Below are 22,167 nucleotides of genomic sequence, written 5' to 3' on the forward strand. Positions count from 1 at the left end.
TGTTTGTAATCTGTGCCTCTCTCTAGAACATAGAGAGGCTTATCTGATAGAGACTACTAGCCGCAGTTTCCTTAACTTAGAATATCTCCAGATGTGAGACTGGACCCGGCAAACTTTATTTCCCAGCATCTCTGCTCACCGGGCGGGCGCGGTGCCACATGACTCCGCCCGATGTCCTCCACGGGCGTTACGTCAGCGAGGTCCCATAAGCCCCACCCCGGCGCGCTGACTTAATTTTTCTTCTTTGCCGCGTGCAACGCGGACCCGAATAGTCTCTCCTGTCCTGTTTCAGGCCTCCCTTTTTCGCCTTGAGCATTTTCTTGAGAACAGTGTGCGAATGCCTTTGGGCTTCAAAACGTGCTCATCTTGAGCGCTCAAGATGTCTGCGATGGATCCTCACTCCATCTGCATGTGGTGTTTGGGGGAGCACTGCGACTCCACAGACTGTGAGGTGTGTCAGCAAATGAAACCGAAGTCCCAGCGGGAGCGCCGGATGAAACTCCTTTCGGCACGCATGCCCATGTCTGCATCTTCACTGCGTCCGTCACCTGCGGACGGCTTCAAGAATCGCCGCCTGCGTCTCCGACATCGTCCTTCTCCCAGGCCGCAAGAGCGTCGCTCACCTGTTGGTAAGTGTCGCAGTTTGTCCCCGAGGGCCAGTACCCGGCCTGTTGGAGCGTGGGTTCTCCGCGGGTGGTGCGGCCCAGTGCGTCGCCGCCCTATCCGCCGTTTTCCAGCGCGGGGGCGACTAGAGCCCAGAGGGAAGCCTATGCTTCGGCCTTGCGGGCCTCGTTGGCTCCTCCTTCTCCTCCCCCATCCACGGATCCCTTGCCACGTGCGGGGACTTCTGCGTCGCTGGCGGCTCCGGCACAGACAGGTTCGGCTCCAGGTTCGGAGGATGTGGTGCCATCGGGGTGTGACCCTTCAGACCACGGTGCCTCTGCCTTGCTGCAAACCCTTGCGGGGGGTCCCTGTGATGTCGCGGGAGGTTCCTTGGGCTCGGTCATGTCCCTGAGTCCACCTCGGTCCTCTGGGCAGGCGGCGGCCTTGTCTGAGGTGACGCCGCTCAGGCGCTGGTGGTTGCTGGCCCTGGCGGCGCCGCAGGGGCCTGCTAGGGGTCGGGGCTTGTCCTCGAGCCCCCCTCGTCCCTCCTCACAGGCGACTGCCTTGGTAGGGGTCGAGTCGACGCCTTTTCTTAGCCGCCCCGGCTCCGGCCCAGCCACGGTCTCTTGCGCCGCGCGTTGTGGCGGAGGTAGTTCTGGTGTCCCCTACGGCACCCGTCTACGTTGACCTGCACCCTGTCGCGGACTCTACGGCGCCAGGCCGGCATCGGGTTGTTGATTTGTCTTCGGGCGCCCCCTCCTCCCCAGAGGTTTGGCAGTTGATGGTTTCATCTTCTCCAGAGACGGGTCTCTGCGTCGTGGCTTTTTCCCCGGTGTCGTCGAAGGACGGCTCCTCGCCGTCGCCTCTACTGTACTCTTCGCCGGAGGCGGCTCAGGTTCCCCATTCTTCAGTCCCTTTGTCCCCCTTTCCAGACTTGGCCTTCCTTCCTCTGGTAGGACTGGGGGACGGCCGCCTTTGCTTGCAGAAGTCTCCCACAGAGGAGCTGTTTGCGCCACCGTGGGGTCCTACGGAGTTGGTGCTGCCTTCGCACGGCAGCGGGAATCTTGTGCGTGGGCGATCCAGCTGCCTATTTTCTCACGAACCATCTTCTGGAGGTCCTCCATCAGGGTTCTGGTGGTTGGGAGCCGCTTCTTCCCTTCGAGGCTTCGCTCCACACTTTGCTTTTGGGAGCTTGGGGGTGGCCCGCCACGGGGAATCCGGTTCCTCAACACCTTCTGCACCGCCTTGTGCCGCATACTGTTAGACCTGTCGGCAGCGTTCGACACTGTTTCACACAAATGCCTACTGAACATCCTCCGGTGCAAAGGTATACAAGGCACAGCGTTGCAATGGATCGAATCCTTCCTGTGTAACCGCACCCAGGCAGTGCACATGGGCCAATTCCATTCTGAACCCCGCCCCATCAGTTGCGGAGTCCCACAAGGGGCTTCCCTAAGCCCCACTCTCTTCAATGCCTATGTATCATCTCTGGCCGACATCGGGAGAAAGTGGGGCATCGGCATTTGCTCATATGCCGACGACACGCAGCTGATGGTGACCTTGGATGAAAGATCGGAGAAATTAGAAACAACTAAAAATAAACTCCACAGCTGCCTCTCCGAAATGGCCGACTGGATGCGTAATCACTGTCTTAAGCTCAACGCCGGAAAATCCGAAATTCTACTGTTCGGAGGAGCTAAACTATCATGGAATGATTCGTGGTGGCCACCGGCTCTGGGGACAGCCCCCGCCCCGAAACAACACGCCAGGAATCTGGGTGTCATGATGGATGACGCACTATCCATGAAGGACCACGTACGCACACTTTGGGGTAAGGGATTTGCAATCCTGAAACTCCTCGCTAAGATCTTCAAATGGATCCCACTGGACTGTCGTCGCACAATCACACAGGCCCTCCTAGTTAGCCGCCTGGATTACGGCAATGCTCTATTCGAAGGAATGAACGAGCAGTTGTTCTCTCGCCTCCAGGTCCTGCAAAACCAGGCTGCCAAGCTGGTATGTAACAAAGGCAAAAGGGACTCAGCATCGGCATGCTTAAAACAACTCCACTGGCTGCCGATGCGCCAGCGTGCCACATTCAAACTACTCTGTCATGCGCACAAAACCCTCCATAAAACAGGCCCTACTATCCTGCAAGGGAAAATTGAATTTTACATTCCCAACCGAAACTTAAGATCCACTAATTCAGCCCTAGCAAAACCCAGGCGTATCTACAAAACAAGAACAGGAGGACGAGCCTTCTCGCATTTGGCGGCCAAACGCTGGAATGAACTACCGGCGGATCTGAGACACACCACGAACCTCCTTGTATTCAGGCAAAAACTCAAAACTCATCTCTTCCCCAAATAATAAACCCCCGGCCCAAACCTCAGCAGCCCTTTCTCATTAAGCGCCTTGATATCCCTTGGGATGAATGCTGCGCTCTACAAATACCTCAAATAAATAAATAAATAAATGACCCTGTCTGTCTGTCCCTTCACCCTTCTACCAGGGGCCCTCTTTTACAGACTGCATTTCCCTTCCTGCCATCAGTGTTGTCTCCCCGTCACAGGAGGCCAGCTGGTTATATTCCTCGGGCGCACTATCTTCACCTCCACCAGTGCGGCCTTGTGGGCCCTTAACACTCTGTGTGTCTTGGCTAGGGCAACTTCTTGCTTGTGGGATTCAGCTGAGTGCCTTCTGTCTGCCGTTTCTCGGGAGGGTGCCTGTGTTGATCTGCGGCCCCATGTGTTGGATGGCCGGGAGCTGGCGTCATTCATTCTTTGCTCCTCTCTGGACATTTCGGAGGTGCTTGGTCGTACCATGGCTTCTTCTGTGGCCCTCCGCCAACATGCCTGGCTACGGGATAGTGTGTTCCCGGAGAACGTTAGGGAACGGCTGGTGGACCTTCCTTTTGATGGCACGCTCTTGTTCCACGCCCCTGCGGACTCTGCCATTCAGAGGTTTCTGGCAGGGCTTAGTCATTGTCCTTCTCCCCCTTAGTGACCGGTGAGTCATTCTGGTTTTTGGGAGGTCTTCTTCCATTGTGTTCTGGGGCCTTGTTGCGAGTAGCCCCGGTTGTGTGTGTTCTGTGTGCTTGTTGTGGCTTCCGGTCCTTTTGTTAGGACTGTGGTGCTGTTGGCTGCTGGTCCAGCCCTTTTTGCTTGTGGTTTTGGCTGTTGGTAAGCCGTGTTGGCCCTCAGATAGGCCTTCTGTGTATTCTTGTTGGCTGATTGGCAAGCCGTCTGCGGTTCCTCCGCAGGTCTTTTTTGTTTGTCCTCTGCTGCAGATACTTTTTCCTAAGAGGGTTCCCATGTCTTGGGACGTATTATGCCCTATGTGGGGTTTTGGTAGCTATTATATAGCTTTGTCATGTGCTAGAAGGTGTGGTCGTCCTTCGGGCCTCTGCTCTCCGTGGCGTCACAGTATGTTGCAGGTGCGATCCTCCTGCAAATGGTTTTGGAGTGGCTTGTGTTGCACCGCGGTCAGTCCTTCTGGCCAGCTGTTGTCGCCTTCTGGCGTTTTGGGGCAGTCAAGTGGTGTGCCTCGCCTTTGATTTCTCTCTATTTATTCTCTGGTTTTCGTACACTGTTCCCATGCTCTCCTCAGTTTTGTTGTTATGGCTCCGTGTTGTCTCAGAAAAGTTCTCCGAAGCAAACTGACGTCAGCGCGCTGGGGTGGGGCTTATGTGATCTCGCTGACGTCAAGCCCGCGGAGGTCGCCCAGTCTCACACCTGGGGATATTCTACGTTCAGGAATCTGCGGCTAGAATCGACTATACCAGATACATCGTTACCAAAGGTAAATAACTTGTACGTTTATCCTTCAAGTCCAAGAAAACCATCCGGGATTGTCGAGCTTGACGCCACGAGATGTACCGAGGCACAGGTTCCTTTCCGGACATCTTCCATGCAGGTCCCGATGGCTTACTGGGACCAGATTAGGAAGAACAGGCCCCAGACTCCGAAGTAGACGTCTCTGATGCCGAAGTTGACATCACCCCGGCTCAAAGGGACGCGAGTACTGAGACTCCCGCCCTACCTAAGCCCATAACAAAGGCTCCAGTGACACTTTCGCCTTCGGGCTCAGGTCTACACCATACAAAAACTTCAAGAGCCCCGTCTTCGGTCAAACAAAAGCCTTTTGGCTCGAGCCAGCAACCTGGTTCCGAAACATCTTCGGCACTGAAGCAGCCGGATAAAACCTCTGCACCAAACCTGCCGGATAAAACCTCGGCGCTGAAGCAGACAGATAAGACCCTGGCGTCAAAGCACATGTATAAGACCCCAGCACCGAAGACCCCGGAACCGAAAACTTTAAATGACAAGCTTCCCATAACTAAGCCTCCTAAGCAAACTCCTCTGGATCCGAAACAACCCGCATTAAAGACCTCAGAGCCAGGGAAATCTTCAATACCGGACACTGTCACTAAACCGCAAAAAACAGTATCCAAAGAGACCCGATCCAAAGCAAACCACCATCCTATTCCATCCGAAGACTGGTCATATAGTTACTAAGCTACCTACAAAGAGGAAACAGGAACATTTACCACAGCCACTACTTCCTCTAAAGAAAGCACACATGGCTACTAACACTTCACCTCCACCCCCTCTACCAATTAACCCTAATTTAATCATTTCTCCACCACATTTTCCACAACCAGAGGATAGTGAGGATGCACATGGGGATGGGCAAGAAGATGAAGATATAGTGCCTTTAGACACTGATTATCCTGATGATCCACCACAAGAGCCAGACCCATGGCATGATTACAATACTGATCATGATCTTAACAATGATCCAGACTACTACCCCTCAAAACCATCTCCACCAGATGACAATATGGGTTTTGCCTAGTTAATCAATAGGGCCGCAACATACCATGGAGTCAAACTACATTGAGACCCTTTAGAAGAGCATTTTCTGTTAGAGACCTTTGATCAACCACAAAAATCTTCACATGTATTGCCAATGCTTAAAGGTCTTCTTAGACACCTGATGTGTCCAAAGACCCAGTTGGAGCTAGGGTTCTTAACCCCAGAGTAGACAAAAAAAATTACAAGGCAGCTCCTACCGACCCCATCTACATCAGGGGTCAACTCCCGTTAGATTCCCTAGTCGTAGCCAATGCGCGCAAACGAGCAAACTCTCAGGGCTCAGGTGACACACCACCTCCTGACAAAGAATCTAAGTTACAAAAAGGGGTTGGGGTCGCACACTACTCACACACCGGCGGAAGTTGCCCCTAAGGACCCTGGTCATTGTAGTAGAGTGTTCGCGATGCATCATCTTTCGATCTTGCTATCTTCGCTGTCTTCGCCATCCCCAGAACACTGCCTATCCCTGCTGACGAGGGTTGAAAACCCGAAACACGTGTCCAGGGATGGCGAAGACAGCGAAGATAGCAAGATCGAAAGATGATGCATCGCGAACACTCTACTACAATGACCACAGTCCTTAGGGGCAACTTCCGCTGGTGTGTGAGTAGTGTGCGACCCCACCCCCTTTTTGTAACTTAAAGCTCCCTTGAGCAGCGGGCTGACGAGCCTGGGATCCCGCACCTACGCGCCGGAGTGGTACTATACCTGGCAGATATTGGCAGCCATTGGCGACCCCAGAACACTGCCTATCCCTGCTGACGAGGGTTGAAAACCCGAAACACGTGTCCAGGGATGGCGAAGACAGCGAAGATAGCAAGATCGAAAGATGATGCCTCGCGAACACTCTACTACAATGACCACAGTCCTTAGGGGCAACTTCCGCTGGTGTGTGAGTAGTGTGCGACCCCACCCCCTTTTTGTAAAGAATCTAAGTTATTGGACGCATCAGGCAATCGTATGGCGTCTCAAGCTGCTGACTCATGGAAGATAGCAAACACACAAGCCCATCTAGCAAGGTATGATAGGGCTCACTATGATGAGCTGGAAAATCCCATTCAACACCTCCCTCAGCAATATCAAGACTAAGCCAATGACCTTATACAGGAAGCCAAATGAATTACTAATGCTTCCATAAAATGCTCTGTCGACACAGCAGACACTGTGTCCCGCGGAATAAATACCAGCGTTTTGCTGCTCAGACATGCCTGGCTCAGGGTGTCTGGCTTTTAACAAGAAGTACAAAATACCATCCTAAATCAGCCTTTTGACCAGGAACAACTCTTTGACCCTGCAGTGGACACATCTTTAGAGAATATAAAGAAGGATACAGAGACTGCCAAGTCTATAAGAGCATTGCAATCACCCTCTACCAGAGGCTCTTATCTGCGTTCCTTCTATAGATCAGAACCCAAAACAAATACACCAGAGCACCCGTCCTCATCCTCCAAAAGTCCCAACCAGGGCTTCTTTTCTAGAGGATACTCCAGGGGAGGTTACAAGGGAAACAACAACAAGAGCAGAGGCACAGGTAATAACACCCGCAGCTCCCCTAGCACCAAACAGTGACTTCCCAGTGCTTCCCTCCGACCATCCCACTCCTGTCGGGGACGCCTCTCACAGTTCCTACCTGTCTGGGATTCCATCACAACAGACAGTTGGTTAAGACAAATTATCCAGTATGGTTATTGCCTGGAAGTCACTTATACCCCTCCCAACAGTCCTCCCAAACAGCGTCCAATGTCATCAGAACACCTAACGCTTCTCAAACAGGAGGTTCTTGCGCTATTACAAAAACATGCAATAGATCCGGTTCTCTTGCCCCATCAAGGCACAGGGGTCTATTCCCTATATTTTCTAATTCTGAAAAAGGACGGCTGTCTCAGGCCAATATTGGACCTCAGACCGCTAAACTTTTACATCCAATCAGACCACTTCCACACGGTCACCTTACAAGTGCTCCCACTACTCCAGCAAGGCGACTTTCTTTCCACCCTCTATCTAAAGGACGCCTACTTCCACATTCCCATTCATCCCCTTCTGGCTCATAAAAGCAAAATTCCACAACAGCTGTGTTCAACACACACTCCGTACCATACAACTGCTTCACAGTCTCGGATTCACACTAAATCAGCACAAATCCCATCTCCAACCGTCCAGAATACAGCAATATCTAGGGGCTACAATAAATACTTCCACAGCCCTAGCAAATCCCAACCCAATCAGGATGACTGCTATAAAAACGTTAAATTCAAAACCTCCAGCACGAGTGTTCATGCAACTAATAGAAATGATGGCCTCTTGCATTTTTCTCGTTCCTCGTGCAAGACTACAAATGCGTCCTTTACAGGAATGCCTAGCACGTCAGTGGAACCAGGCCTCCTGGTCAGCTAACATATCTGGTGTTGGTGGGCGACCGCACCCACCGCTCTCTGCAATGTTGGAACACACAAAACCTTTCCAAAGGGCGGTCGTTCCTCAAGCCAGTTCCACAGATAGTGCTAACAGACGCATCGCTCACCGGCTGGGGAGCTCATCTTCAAATCTATACCATTCAAGGGGTTTGGACCCCCCAACAAAAACAATTTCACATCAACTACCTGGAATTGTTAGCAATATTCATAGCATTGAAATCTTTTCAACTGCACCTTCTAGGCAAATCTGTCCTAATCCGCACAGACGACATGACAGCAATATATTGCATAAAGAAGCAAGGGGGGCACACTCACTACAGCTATCGCACTTTGCGCAAAGTATATGGAGATGTGCTGTGCTAGCGCTGTGCATTCAGCGCGGAACCTGGGCGTGCAATTCGATTCATTCCTCTCTTTCGATGACCACGTCAAGATCACTGCTGGCCGCTGTTTTGGACTCATTAAGTCTTTGAAAAAATTCTTTGACTTCCTCCCCATTGCAGCCCGAAAATCAGTCGCGGTAGCTCTAATACTCTCCCGACTTGATTATTGTAATGGTTTAATGGCGGGAGTAAAAAAGTCCACTCTTAAAAAGCTGCAGAGCATACAACATGCAGCCGCCAGATTGGTGTTGGGACTTCCTAGAAGGTCATCAGCTTCAACGGCGTTGAACACTCTCCATTGGCTACCGTTACACAAAAGGATTCTTTTTAAACTTCTCCTTACTGTTTTTAAAACTATGAAAAACTCAGGGCCCCATTATTTTGCAAAGCGCTTCATACGCTACAACCCCTCGCGAGATCTGAGATCATCTGGTACAAATCTCATTACCATTCCAAGATTCAAATACAAAACCAGGGGCGGGAGGACCTTTACCGTCCTAGCAGCTAGGGCATGGAACAATCTTCCTGTCAATCTTAGATTAACCGACAAGGAGAGCACCTTCAGAAAACTCCTAAAGACCTGGGTCTTCCAACAATCAGATACCTCTGTATTGGCAGCTATCTAGCCTTAGTCTCCTCACCACGTACCATCTCTTATGTATCCGCTGCTTGCTAACTTAGCGCCAAGATGCTCCTTCCGGAGCGTATGTCTGCGCTCTACAAATACCCAAAAATATCAAAATATCAAAAAGATGGGCCATACTTAGCGCAAAGCATATTGAGATGGGCCACTCCGCAAAACGTATACCTCCTGGCAGAACACTTACCAGGGGTACACAATCAGATTGCGGATCTGCTCAGCCGTCAAGCACAACAGACCCATGAATGGGAACTGCATCCTCAAGTTCTTCTCCCAATCTTTCAACTGTGGGGACACCCAGAGATAGATCTGTATGCCACACACCAAAACGCAAATTGCCCAAACTTCGCAGCCAGGTATCCACACCCAGTGTCCAAAGGCAATGCGCTATGGATGAATTGGTCAAACAAATTTGCTTCCGCTTTTCCGCCTCTCCCACTCACTGTTAGTGGTGCGGAAACTCAAACAACATTCTCTTACAATGATCCTAGTTGCTCCAACATGGGCAAGGCATCCATGGTTCACAACTCTACTGTAACTATCAGTAGTACCGCACCAAAAGCTACACCTCTCACCCAAACTTCTTACTCAGAACCATGGGCAGATAAGGCACCCAGATCCCAATCAACCCAACCTTGCGATCTGGCTCCTGAGATCTTAGTTTGGCTACCTCAATCTCCCGCCAGACTGTATGAATATTATCAAGAAAGCCAGACGCCCTACAACAAGGGCATGCTATGCGGCAAAATGGAAGAGATTTGTCATTTACTGCATGCACAACAAGATCAGTCCACAAGATGCTTCCATTCAGAACATCATCTGTTATCTACAACAATGTAACCTAGCATATAAATCTATTAGGTTACATATAGCCGCCATAGCAGCCCACCTACAAAACAAACATTTGTCCTTGTTTAGAGTTCCTGCTATCAAAGCTTTCATGGAAGGACATAAAAGAATAATTCCACCAAGAGCTTTACCCTCTCTGCTGTGGAACCTTAACATAGTCCTTACCAGGCTAATGGGTCCTCCTTTTGAATCCCTCCACAAATGTGAGCTGCAGTTCTTCACTTGGAAAGTAGCCTTTTTGGTTGCTATCACATCCTTCAGAAGAGTAAGTGAACTCCAGGGATTAACCATACAAGAACCATTTTTACAAATTAATCCTAACAAAGTGGTTCTTATAACTAACCGAAAATTTTTACCCAAAGTAGTATCTACTTCCATCTAAACCGGTCGGTTGAACTCCCAGTATTTTTTCCTCAACCAGACTCTGTGGCCGAAAGAGCTCTTCACGCAGACGTTAAAAGAGCAATACTTTACTAAATTGAAAGAACAAAATCTTTTAGGAAAACAAAACAACTTTTGTGGCTCTCTCCCCACCTCATTAAGGTAATCCTATATCTAAAACAGGAATTGCAAGATGGATTGTAAAATGCATACAAATATGCTACATATAAGCCAAACGCACACTAGCCATTCTCCCTAGAGCTCATTCTACACGCAAACTAGAGGTTTCCATGGCATTCTTAGGGAACATTCCCCTAGATCACAAATGCATAGCAGCAACTTGGGTCCCACCACACACCTTCACAAAACACGCTTGTGTAGATGTGCACGCAAAAACAACAAGCTAATGTGGACCAGGCTGTATTAAGAACGTTATTCCAAATTACTGCAACAGATACAGGTAGCCACCGCTAAGGAGGTAACTGCTGTATAGTCTATGCATAAGTGTACAATCTGCAACTCATATGCCTCGAACTGAAAATGCTACTTACCCGTATGCATCTGTTCTTGGCATGTAGAGCTGCAGAGTTGTACATGCCCACCCGCCTCTCCGGATACCTCTATCGTTCAAGTGTTACCTTACTTAGATACATTACACATGGACATCTTTCTATTTCTCACTACTCCATCTAACCCTCCATGGCAAAAACAATTTAAGGATGGCGTTAATGCCCATGCGCACTGTCAACCGAAGGAGTGTCCAACCTCGTCACTACAAGACTTCTTCTCAGACAAAAACAACATGCAAACATTCGAGCCCAACACCAAATGGAGATCTATGCTTAAGTGTACAACTCTGCAGCTCTACATGCCAAGAACAGATGCATACTGGTAAGTAGCATTTTCCTTCCACTAAATGAGGCAAGGTAAAGCTACTACCTGTAGGCCAGACCTTAAAAAGGCAGTAGATTACCAATCAAATCTTCCTTAGCGGCACATTCTTGTAATGAAAGGCTAACGTGTTTTTCATTTATGTGTTTTGTAAGTACCATATGTGAGACACTTTGGCACGGTATATGCTTCCATAATAGTGGTTACACTTTAAAGTAATGCAGCTGTTTCGAAGGTTTGGGTACTGCAGATTTTAGGGTTGTAGCAGCTTAGTATAGTTCCAAAGCCAAGTTTTGGCAGGTTGTTGATTAGGGTTTGTTTTTCAAAGTATCAAAGTTGTTTTGTATCATTTGTCTCCTACTGTCCCAGTGTGGGATGCAGAAGTACTTGCCTCCATGGGTAGCACCCCACATTGTATAGTTTGTGTGGTTGGAAGAGTGGTGTCTTTGTTTTAATCCTTTATGGGAAGTGTATCCATGTCATGCATGATGACCACTGAGGTGTGGTCATCGTGTTATGGAATGCATGCCTAGTGCGATGGATAAAGAAGTGTGAGACAAAGGGCATGAAGTTGATGGTTTTAATCAAACTGGTAGCTCTGCTCAGCTCTACGGGCCCCTTTATAGTTGATGCTGTATTGGTTCACTAAGCTGGTCACCACCCAGTGTTGTCAATTCTGGGATTTTCTGTTTAGGTTTATGGTCCTGACTGTTTGGCTGAAGAGCGATGTCGGGAGGTTTTCTGGGATGCACTTGGTTAAAATCATCTCTTATATGATTGTCATTGTGAGATGTAGTTCGTTTGGTCAAGAAAAAGTATTAGACTAAATTAGAGTCCTTTGGTGACCAGGGTGATGTGGGAGATCTCTTTAGTTATTTATTTTGTTCCTGTTGAGTTGGTGATGGGTGGTGTTGCATTTTGGATTGTATATTTAAATGTACTTTATACATTGCTTAGAGAGCTTCCTATTTTAGTACCACTTACATGTTTTGGTAACTGTAACAAGATCAATACATGTTCCAAAAAAGACCATTGTTGGTTTGCATTGTTGATTTATTAAGATTCTTCTCTCTCATTGGTTTCATCAAAATATATTTTTCTGCTCTGGTGGGTGGCCTTTTATTTGTGATGTCTAGACTAAAGTGGACAAGACCAGGTTGCAGTCTACAGTTTGTGTCCAGACACATGCCATTTCAAATGAAGAAATGTACGCTGCTATTAGTAAATTATGCCCCAAACTCAGGCTTAGCATGTTGCTAAATAACACACCTTAGTGTATTGAAGATGCTTTGGAATGCATGGTTTGTAAATGTCATGTTCAAAACCAATATAAAAAGAGACATGATTGAATATACTCACAAAAGAAACCTACCTCTTGCTGTATTACTAGTCTAGTAATATTGTGGCAATGCAATTTTGTCCCATCTGTATGGAACCATTTAACAGATTAAGTTCACCTGATAGGACTATTACATTGTGCTCCCAAAGATCTATATTTTTGTGACTGGATCAAAAGCTTTTCTGATTTCTAGCTTTGTGGATCGCAGTGTAATTGATTCCCTCTCAAACAATGCTGGTTTCCTCAATACGTATGTTTGCCAGCATCAGCAGAACTTCTGCAGTCTGTTTATCTTCCTGAGGATTAATAGCTGCGTACATCAACAAGTAGTGATTATTGAAAATGTGACTCCTTCACAAGGAAGCTGTAGTTCTGTGGGAACATAATCAGATTTACCATTTTGATACATCTTCAAGGCAGGGTGAGACTGTAGAAAGACTCCTGTTCTGTGACACATACACATGTGCACGCTCTCTTAGGTGAAACAGCTTATCAGAAGATTGAAAAACAAATTCTGATCTTGCTGCAACTATGGACAACAACATATGCCTAATTAGCTCTTAAGAATGAAAGGTGTAATGGCACTTAGCGTAATTTGTCCAAGAGTGGATAACAGACTGCCTACTCTGTTTTATTGCTTTTTCAGTGATATCAAGAAATTCAGATATGTGGTCAAACTTCTTTGAATACGCTTTTAGACAACCGTTGTTCGATCTGCTGACTTAAATGAAAGGAATGATTTGTTTGTCATTAAACAGGTTAAGTCTAAGAGCACAGGTGCCGGAAAGTTTATATTTTAAGATCGTCTCTTCTTAGAGTGGTGTTTACATTTCTTACTAAAGCCAGAGAAACTTATAGAAGAGAAACCCTTTTCGAAATGGAAGACCCATTTAATGAATTTCCTGTCAAGAAGGATATCTTAGCTGTTCTTAATTCTCAAACATTCTCATTCATGCAGCCAGGCCCATAACAGTGATTACCTTTTGTGCCATTCTCCTTTTTCCACCTGTAGCTCTCCCACTTCAAACCTGGGACCTGACTAATGTAAGGGGTCCATCCTCAAAGTAGATCCCCCCTCATCATGATTTCATCTTTTATTAGGATAAGTGTGATGCTTGCCCTAACTAAATTAACTCTTGTGAATATAAATTCCTTACTCGAACCTTAGTTTGAGGGTGACCTTTATTTGTTCTTCTGTACAACCTAACCATTTGTTTTGAGAAAGAATGGTGGAAACACTGGGCGTTGCCGTGTTGTATCTTGTGTGGTAACCTACCTGGACACTGGATCAAAGCACCTAAAAGTAGAGAGAACGCACTAGTCTAGCACCAGTAGTCATTGAACGAGATGAGCAGTCCCTAATTTCTTAATTCAGTAACAAAACAGCCCACCCTATAGTGGATTATACATCCTGTTCCAGATCCCCTGTGTATTAAATAAACAAATACAGTCGATAGTGCTACACTTACACTGGTTAGAGGGCCCTATTATTGATACCTACCAACTCCCTATACTAAGAAATGTTGGATGGCCTTTTCCAACCTCCATAGATACCCGTTGTTGCAGGGAAAACCTAAATTGCTAACCTAGTTGACCTTGGAGAACCTGAAACTCCAAGAGGCCAAAGAATAACACGTTGCAGTGTAAATATAGCATTACTTGACTTACATGACTACAGTTCAATTATTTGTTTATGGCATTTGGATTACATTTAGCATTCTAATTCTATCCATATAGAAATAAATTAAAAGCAATTAAGCCTATTTTCTAGATCATAACACTCATATAGGGTTGTTAATGATTGACTTTTGACAGGGTGGTCCTGAAATAATTGTTAAACTAAACATTGCTTCAGTTCTCTACCTGCTCAACTGAGCCAGACAGGTAGAGGAAGGGTGGTCTGTATTAATTGTGTATTATCAAGATTAACATGACTTCTAAATGTGTTTTGTATGGCAGACATGCAATGCTTAGCCTTTATTCTTACCATTTCTATTGAGCTCAGGTGTATGGTGCTTGCTTTTCGCCTTGTGAAACACTTGAGAAAAGCCCTCAGTGAGTGAATTAGGGTGTATAAGGGTGGGTTTCGGGGGGAACCGGGGTAGTTGAAGGTTAGTTACAGTGCATAATATTCAGTGGAGTACATAATATGCATTTCTATTTTAACTCATATCCTTTTGTAAAGCCTGTCATTTTTGTTTATTTACTGCGGGAATCCATCTTCATAAATTGGGACTATTAAAATCTGCATTTTTCATAATATTTGAGGACGCCTTATTACAGGCTGTAATGTTAAGGTTCCCAGTTCTTGGTGATGGCAATTCCTTTGTTGAATACGTTTTCCACAGTAACTACACTTGAGTGACTTTTGCCTTAATCAGACTCTTTTGTGTATGTGAGGAGCAAGAACTAATTTTCAGTAAACTGTTCAGTGACCACTCTAAAATTCTTTAAATAATCTTTCAGAAACATACTTTCATTGTAATTTCTGCGGCTATTGAGACCTCTACCAAATTATTCCCACATGGACGTTTGGGTTCTTCCCTTGTAGTACGTGTTTGAACTCCTTGAAAAAATTTTGGGTTTCTGTCATACATTTTTTCCTTGTATTGGCTTTGTATTAGCTTTGATGATGGTATTATTAAACTTTACATCATCTAATTTGCCGTTCATGTATAGGCGTTGGTACCCAGAATAAAAAAAATTAAGTAGATTGAATCAAAATATGTTTATAGTTTTGAAAGGATGAAATGTTTACATTTCTGTTATGACTATGCAAGTTATTTTTTTTTAAAGTTTCGGGACTTCATTTCCATTCTAATTTGGTTGTTTTTTTATTCTTGGCCTGTGTTTGATTATAGGTGAAAATGGACTTCTTTGACTTGCTATCTAATCACCATTTGGATGGTCAGTCACGTTGGAGCAAGGTGAAAGACAAAGTAGAAGGAGACCCACGATACAAAGCTGTGGATGGTTCCTCCATGAGGGAGGACCTCTTCAAACAGTATATTGAAAAAATTGCCAAGGTGTGTTCGATATTTATCCACTCTACTAATTTTGTTTGTGAAAATGGTACTCAGACTTGTTTCACTTAGCCTTCCAGCCTGTTTTGTGCAGGGCACTGGCATACAACTGTTACGTTCTGTGAAATGCCAATTAAAGTCTCTGGTTCCAAGTTAGAGGTTAGACAATTGTGTTTTCCGTTTCTGAAAGTGTGTTGCCAAGCAAGTAATAGGTTGTAATTTGATACCTCTGATTGTCCGTCTTGACATTTTCCTCACTTCGGCAGTGAGCTCCGGTTTAACCGAACTTTTTGTGTTCTTCGGTGACTAGGTTTTAAATAGGTTTTAAGCAGGTTTCAGAAAAAATAGGTTTGATTTTTCATTTTCAATGGAAGTTGGATTTTTGTTTTCAGTCCTTCCTAAGTACCCCTAATGTAATAATGTAGAGTCCTGGTATCTACACGGGCCACGAGCCAAACATTTTCATTCTTTTAATTTAGTCCTGCTGTTTCCTGATATTACAGCACAGTTCTGCGGCAGTTGAAGAGCATGGCATGTATGTGAGTTTATCTGCAATTTGGCTGCCTCTTGTGCATAACATGCTTTCTGTAAACATTTGTCATGAATGGAAGTTCCTGGGATGAAGATGTACAGTCCATTTGTGGAATGCTTAAATTAACCTTGCATACTGGGGAAATACCATTCCTATTCTACACTTATTAGGCAAACTGCCATTATAAACCATGACCAAGAATGCAGATTGGTCTAGAGGTCAACCTCAAAAGGGACACAAACTAATAGCCAACATTCTCTCTGAACTGTAGCACAGTATTATTGATCCCTTGACCCTTCCAGGTAGGTCGCTCCCCCTCCGCACAGCACCGCCTGGGTGTCCCTGCCCCAGTTGCCGCTACTGAGGAAGTTCGAGGCCCACCTCCACCCGCAGGCTACCACCTGCGCCTCATCCCTGGTGGCCAGTGGTAGGCCGTAGGGTTGCTCATACTCCATTGTATTGCCTGTATTTTCTTTCATTACTCCCGTTGTAGTGACTGCATTTTCATTGTTGTGCCTGCTGTTGTCTTCTTCCCCGCTGTCTGTACGTGGTCTGTGCCCGTTCTCTCCCTCTGTTCCCCTCGCTGCCCTCTGTCTCTCTGCCTGGTTTTTCCTTCGGCTCCCCTCGCGGCCCTCGTGTCTCTCTGCTCGTTTTTGCCTTCTGTTGCTTATAGGTTCCTGCATTTCTGTGACCTTTCTGCCTTCTGTGCCACTCGTTTCCCCCGTTTTTTGTGACCATTCTGCCCTTTTCTTGTGATCTTTTGCCTTCTGTGCCACTCGTTTCCCCCGCCCGTTTTCTGTGCCCTTTTGTGACCTTTCTGCCCTCTGTGCCATTCGTACCCCTCAATTGTTGTGCCCTTTGCCTTCTGTTTCCTTCGTCGCCCCCACCGCTGCGTCCCCCTCGGCTCCGCCCCCCCTGACGGCCCATTCGCTGCCCCCGCCTCCCAGCTGCTCCTCTCTCTCACCTCCCCATACATGCTGGCACGCGGCAAGCCCATCTGCGCCCTTCCGCGCCTGGACCGCGCCCAGTGCTAGCACCCCTGGCCCCCGCACCCGCCATGACGACCGCCGCCACTATGACGCCAGCACTCTGCACGCTCTCAACCCCGGACGGACCCACAACTGCTTCAAGGCCGTGTAATCCGTTGTTTAATAGGGTTGGCAGGCAACTACTGATACTGTGTACATTGCCTATTTCTCTCTATTATTGGATCTGTCCGGTCTTGTTCTCAAATATTCTGAATCGTGTTGTCATGCTCTCGTCTTGAAACTATTGGTAACGTTTATCTTGAACCTATTAGTAATGTTTGTTCTTGTCACACTTTGTTATCCTACCTATCAACTGTGAAGCGCTCTGATACCCTCTTGGGTCTTGTTCACGCTATACAAAACTTTATAAATAAAAATAAAACCAGAGCCCTTATCCCCCATTGGATAACATTGGGCCTCAGGACTCTGCACCCGGCCACCCTAGTGCTGCTGACAGGGTTTTGAGAGTGCCTCCTCAACCCTGTTTCTAACCCCAGAAACCCAACTCCCACAAATAAGTACTTACCTGTAAACCTATAACTTCATTTCCTCCCGTAGGATTGCATTGACTTCTTTTCCGTTGAAAATTCTTCTAAGTGTGGAGTTGGTTTGTATGCAACCTTAAACTGCAAATGTACCATAACTGAATTACTTACCTTTTGTCCAGGAAATGTCCCTGAAAGATATCTAGGCATATCACAATGATTAGCCAAAGTAACTTAGAAAGTAATCCAAGAAGTAACGTGTACAGTAATCTCCAAAGTAACTGAAAAGTAATTCTGATTATGGACATACCTGTAAATCAACCAACTGCATTTGAACCTGCATTCACCTGTAATTCACTGCATACATCTTTCAAAGTATTATTTCACTTACCTGCACCAGGCCTGGCTTTGTTCTAGAAAAGTTAAATAACTAAGTAATTTTATTTTTTTGTCAAATCTGTTTATTGGCATTTAAATTTTTTATAAACAGTACAATGCACATAAAAATCCATCCAATATATTACTGCGAGTACATTTCGACAGTCAATTATGCAAAACGATTGTCTCTTAGGTACTGCATTGTATTATGTAAGCATTCCCGCAGTTAGCAGCTGTGCCCGAGTGTATCCGTATTCTAAAAGGGCCTGTCCCAGGTACAGAAATGAGTTCTATTTCAAACAGTAATTTCTTAACTTCACTAATTCAACCAAGCACATTGCGACATGATCTTGAGCATACAGTCAATGTTGTCTCCCCCTCACTTCCGGAATCCTCTCCAGCCTCCCTCTCCCTCCACCCATAAAGGAGTCCTCCCCTCGTCCCCACTTGTCTCCAACTCCCGCTATTCCCCTGCATTGCAGCATCGTGTAATGCACCCGGCGAGGTGTCATGTATGATGCCCATTGCGCGCGTCCCCCGGCCAACTGCAGCCCCCACTAGTCTTCTGCCATTCCTCCATTGGCAAAATTTCCTGCCGACTGTAGTGTGTGAAGCATACGTTCCCAGGATTCTGCGTTAGGCTCCCTGCGGAGCCCCACTGTTTCCTCCCGCCGTATAGCGGTTCATTCCGCCCGGGCCCATGCCTGAAGGGACAGGGTCCAAGCCTGCACACTAGGCGCGAATCCCGCGCCTTCCACCGCTTGGTGAGGAGACGTGCTGCCAACCCCAAGTCTAGGAATCGGGACGATGCTTTATCTTTTGGGGTCCTCTTAAAAAGATGTAGGAGGAATTCAGGCCAGTTTCACCGAACGATGCGTCCAGTACACTTGTCAAGGAGCCTACTGATGTCCTCCCAGTAGGCTGGAGTGAGGTAGGCCCAATGTATTATGTAGACCTGAATTTGGCGAAAACGCATGTTCCGAGGGATTCTCACTGGACTCTAGAGGACTTGCTCCCATTCTTTATCTTCAAGTGCCCGCCCCAGATCCTGCTCCCATTTGCCCCGTAGCGTATCCAGGCTTATTGCCGTGTGTGCTCTCAGTGATGCAGCAAACCACTTAACCAGATGTCTCCGCCTTCCCATGACGTGAAGATATTGTATAGTAAGGTGCTGCTCGGGCTCTGTCGCGACATCTAATAAAATCTCACTCCAGATTAGAGAGCACCTCTTTATGCCCGTGGACAGAGTTGTGCTCAAACGTCATTGGAAGAAACTCAATCTGGAGGACTTCCATCGTCTTTTGGAGCTGAATCCTTTAGGCCCTCTTCTTAATGTTGAGTCTGGTTATAGTCTTTTTTCTGAGTGGGTTCCCTGCGGCCGTTAAAAAAAGCTTGCAAACTGGCAGAGAGGGACTGGCGGAAATTCTACGAGGCTGAGAAAAAAAAGTTCTATTTGGCGAAAGTTAAAATCTACCACAGAGCAGCATGTAGAGCCCGTGCTGCCTACTACGCTCAGGAATTTAGTAACAGTTCTAACCCGTCCAAACTTATTTATAAGGTGCTTAAGGACCTGACAGCTAATAGAGCCGCTGTGACAGAAATCTGTTCAGCGGACCACTGCGAAGACTTGGCCCTGTTCTTTATTGAAAAGGTCCAAGCTATTTACCGTGCTTTCCCTAGCACTGAGCCGGTTGCTGAGCCCACTAACCTTGTACCGACCAGAGGTCATGCCCTAGCTTCCCTTCCTAATCTATCTTCTGAGGCATTTTCTACGCTGGTCAGCAAGGTGAAATCTGGCTCGCCTGCTGACCCTTTGCGTCCAGCCCAGTTCAAAGATTCTGCGGATCTCTGTCTTCCTCCTTTGCGCCACCTTATAAATCTTTCCCTTTCTTCTGGTGTCGTCCCAATTCAATGGAAACAGGCTGTGGTGACACCTGTACTGAAGAAGGCCACCTTGGACCCTCTCAAACTCGAGAGCTACCGCCCGATTTCACTCCTTCCCTGGGCTGCTAACTTCACTGAGGCCTTTGTGAACGGGGTGCTGTCTGAACATCTCACCAGAGCAGGTATTCTGGATCCATCCCAGAACGGTTTCCGTGCTGGTCACAGCACTGAAACTGCACTGCTCTCTATGACAGAGCACCTTTGTTCCGTGCTCGATTCTGGTCAGACTGCGGCACTGATCCTATTGGATCTGAGTGCCGCGTTCGACACGGTCTCACATAGGATTTTACTTCAACGTCTTGGTGAGGCAGGTGTATCGGGCACTGCATTTGAATGGTTCAGATCTTTTCTTGCTGATCGGAACTTTAAAGTTGTCACCCCACCTTTTGAGTCCAAGTCCCACCCGCTGCAGCTGGGTGTGCCGCAGGGTTCGTCATTGAGTCCCACACTATTCAATCTTTATGTGAGACCGCTGGCGGGTGTCGCCAAGCAATGGGGCATTACCATGGTCTCATATGCTGACGACACTCAGCTGGCGGTCGTCTTGAGTGGTGACTCCGACCTTGACGCCCCCAGATTCCGGAATGGACTCTCTGCAGTGGCCAGCTGGATGAATACCAACTGTCTCCAGTTAAACGCCAAAAAACCGGAAGTCATGATTGTGGGCAGGCGGACTGACCTCTGGGGTGATATATGGTGGCCCCCTATGTTTGGTATGACTCCCATCCCTGTTCTGGAATTAAAAAACTTGGGGGTATGGCTTGATTCTGCCCTCAGTTTTTGTGGTCACACTAAAAAAGTGGCGGCCACTTGTTATGGCATCTTACGAGGGTTAAGACCTATTCTGAGGTTCTTTGATCCTTCCACCAGGCAGCTGGTTATACAGGCTTCTATTTTGTCTCGGCTTGATTATGCCAGCTCGCTCCTATTAGGAGCCAATCGGGCAGAGATTGCTCGGTTGCAATGTGTCCAGAACGCCGCAGCCAGTGCCCTGGTGGGCTTACCTATATTCTGTTCTGCGGAAAGTACCATTCGCTCGCTGCACTGGCTGCCTATGGCACAGAGGATTCATTTTAAGACCCTGTGCCTCTCTTTTAAGATCCTCAAGCTGGCCTCCCCCCAGAATCTTCACAATCTTTTGGTGCCTTTTGTGCCTGCCCGAACCTTGAGATCTTTGGGACAGAATTTGGTAACCGTTCCTCGGTTCAGGCTGTGTAGAGCTGGCGGTCGGTCCTTTAGGGTATTGGCCGCAAAACTATGGAATTCCCTTCCGCTCCATATCCGTGAGATGGATGAGCCCTGAAGTTTAGGAGGGCTATTAAAACTCATCTTTTCCCTCACTCAGTTTAGCCTCCTTTCTGTGCACTTTTATCCGTGGCTGCTGTGTTGTGTTTGTTACTCTCTGAAGCGCCGGGACGCCCCTTGGCTGGGGCAGCTGTGCGCTATAAAATTGTTTCTAACATAACATAACATCCCCCCCACCCCTTCGCCATGTGTGCCAGGAGGGAGCGGTGTAGCAGGAAACCCCCTGGAGGGAGCCCCCTGTCAGTGACCAGTGTCTCGTATGGTGTCAGCGCCCCGTCTCTGTAAAGGTCGCCCAGTGTCTGTATTCCTGCATCATGCCACCTCTCTAGCATGGGACGTGTAAGCGCCCCCCCGCCTCCCGGTGTGCCCTCCAAGGGTACCGACGGCGCATATGGTAAGGTTGCCCGCGTGAGCCGCACCACCCTGCTGAAGCACTTGTATGCCACCGTCAGCAGTAGCGGGGTGGGGCACGCCGGGGCGGCCAATGGGTGAAACAGCATGTGTATTTGCTCCAGCATGTATGGAGGATCGCCGGTATCCGTGTCCTCCCTCCCCCTGTCTGCTAACCAGCGGGAATCCACTGACGCTGTGGGGCCAGGTAGTAGTGCTCAAAGCAGGGGGCAGCTAATCCGTCTTTATCGGTGGGAAGGAACAATTTCCGGAGTGCCAGCCGATGTCTGGAGGAGCCCAAGATGAAGTCACGGAGGACCTTATTTAGCGCGGTAAAAAAGGAAGCTGGCAGAAACAGAGGTAAGTTAGTAAAATAGTATAGCAAGCGCGGGAGCATGACCATTTTGGCCAGGGCTACTTTGCCCGTGGGCGTTAGTGGGAGCGTGGACCAGAAGCCGATCTGCGACCTGAGCGCTGTCACCGCGCGACCTAAGTTCACGTCGAGGAGATTGGCCGGCTGGCGATAAATCTGGATTCCTAGGTAATTAAATGTTCCCGCCATCCCCTGGACTCTTGTGCCTTTTAGCCTGAACCCTGGGTCTTCCACTCCATCGCTAAATGCAAAGAGGCCCGACTTGCCTACGTTGACCCGGAATCCAGAGAGCTCTGTGAAGCTACTCAGCAGGCGATCCAGACTTTCTGGGA

The 22,167-nt window shown here is 47.6% G+C and overlaps 1 protein-coding gene across 2 annotated transcripts in view; it reads left to right on the top strand.

Annotated features, from left to right (window-relative positions):
* Window positions 1-22,167, top strand: part of LOC147666208 (transcription elongation regulator 1-like) — a 377,596-nt gene that overhangs the window by 209,397 nt on the left and 146,032 nt on the right. The window contains exon 6 of one of the 2 annotated variants that reach the window (XM_086949207.1): window positions 15,239-15,403. The exons of the other annotated variant lie outside the window; for it this stretch is intronic. Within the exon in view, the coding sequence (XP_086805333.1) occupies window positions 15,239-15,403 (165 nt within the window). The remainder of the gene's footprint in view (window positions 1-15,238; window positions 15,404-22,167) is intronic. 2 annotated transcript variants of the gene reach the window in all.

This window comes from Lissotriton vulgaris, unplaced genomic scaffold, assembly GCF_964263255.1.
Source record: "Lissotriton vulgaris unplaced genomic scaffold, aLisVul1.2 SCAFFOLD_650, whole genome shotgun sequence".
Lineage (NCBI taxonomy): Eukaryota > Metazoa > Chordata > Amphibia > Caudata > Salamandridae > Lissotriton > Lissotriton vulgaris.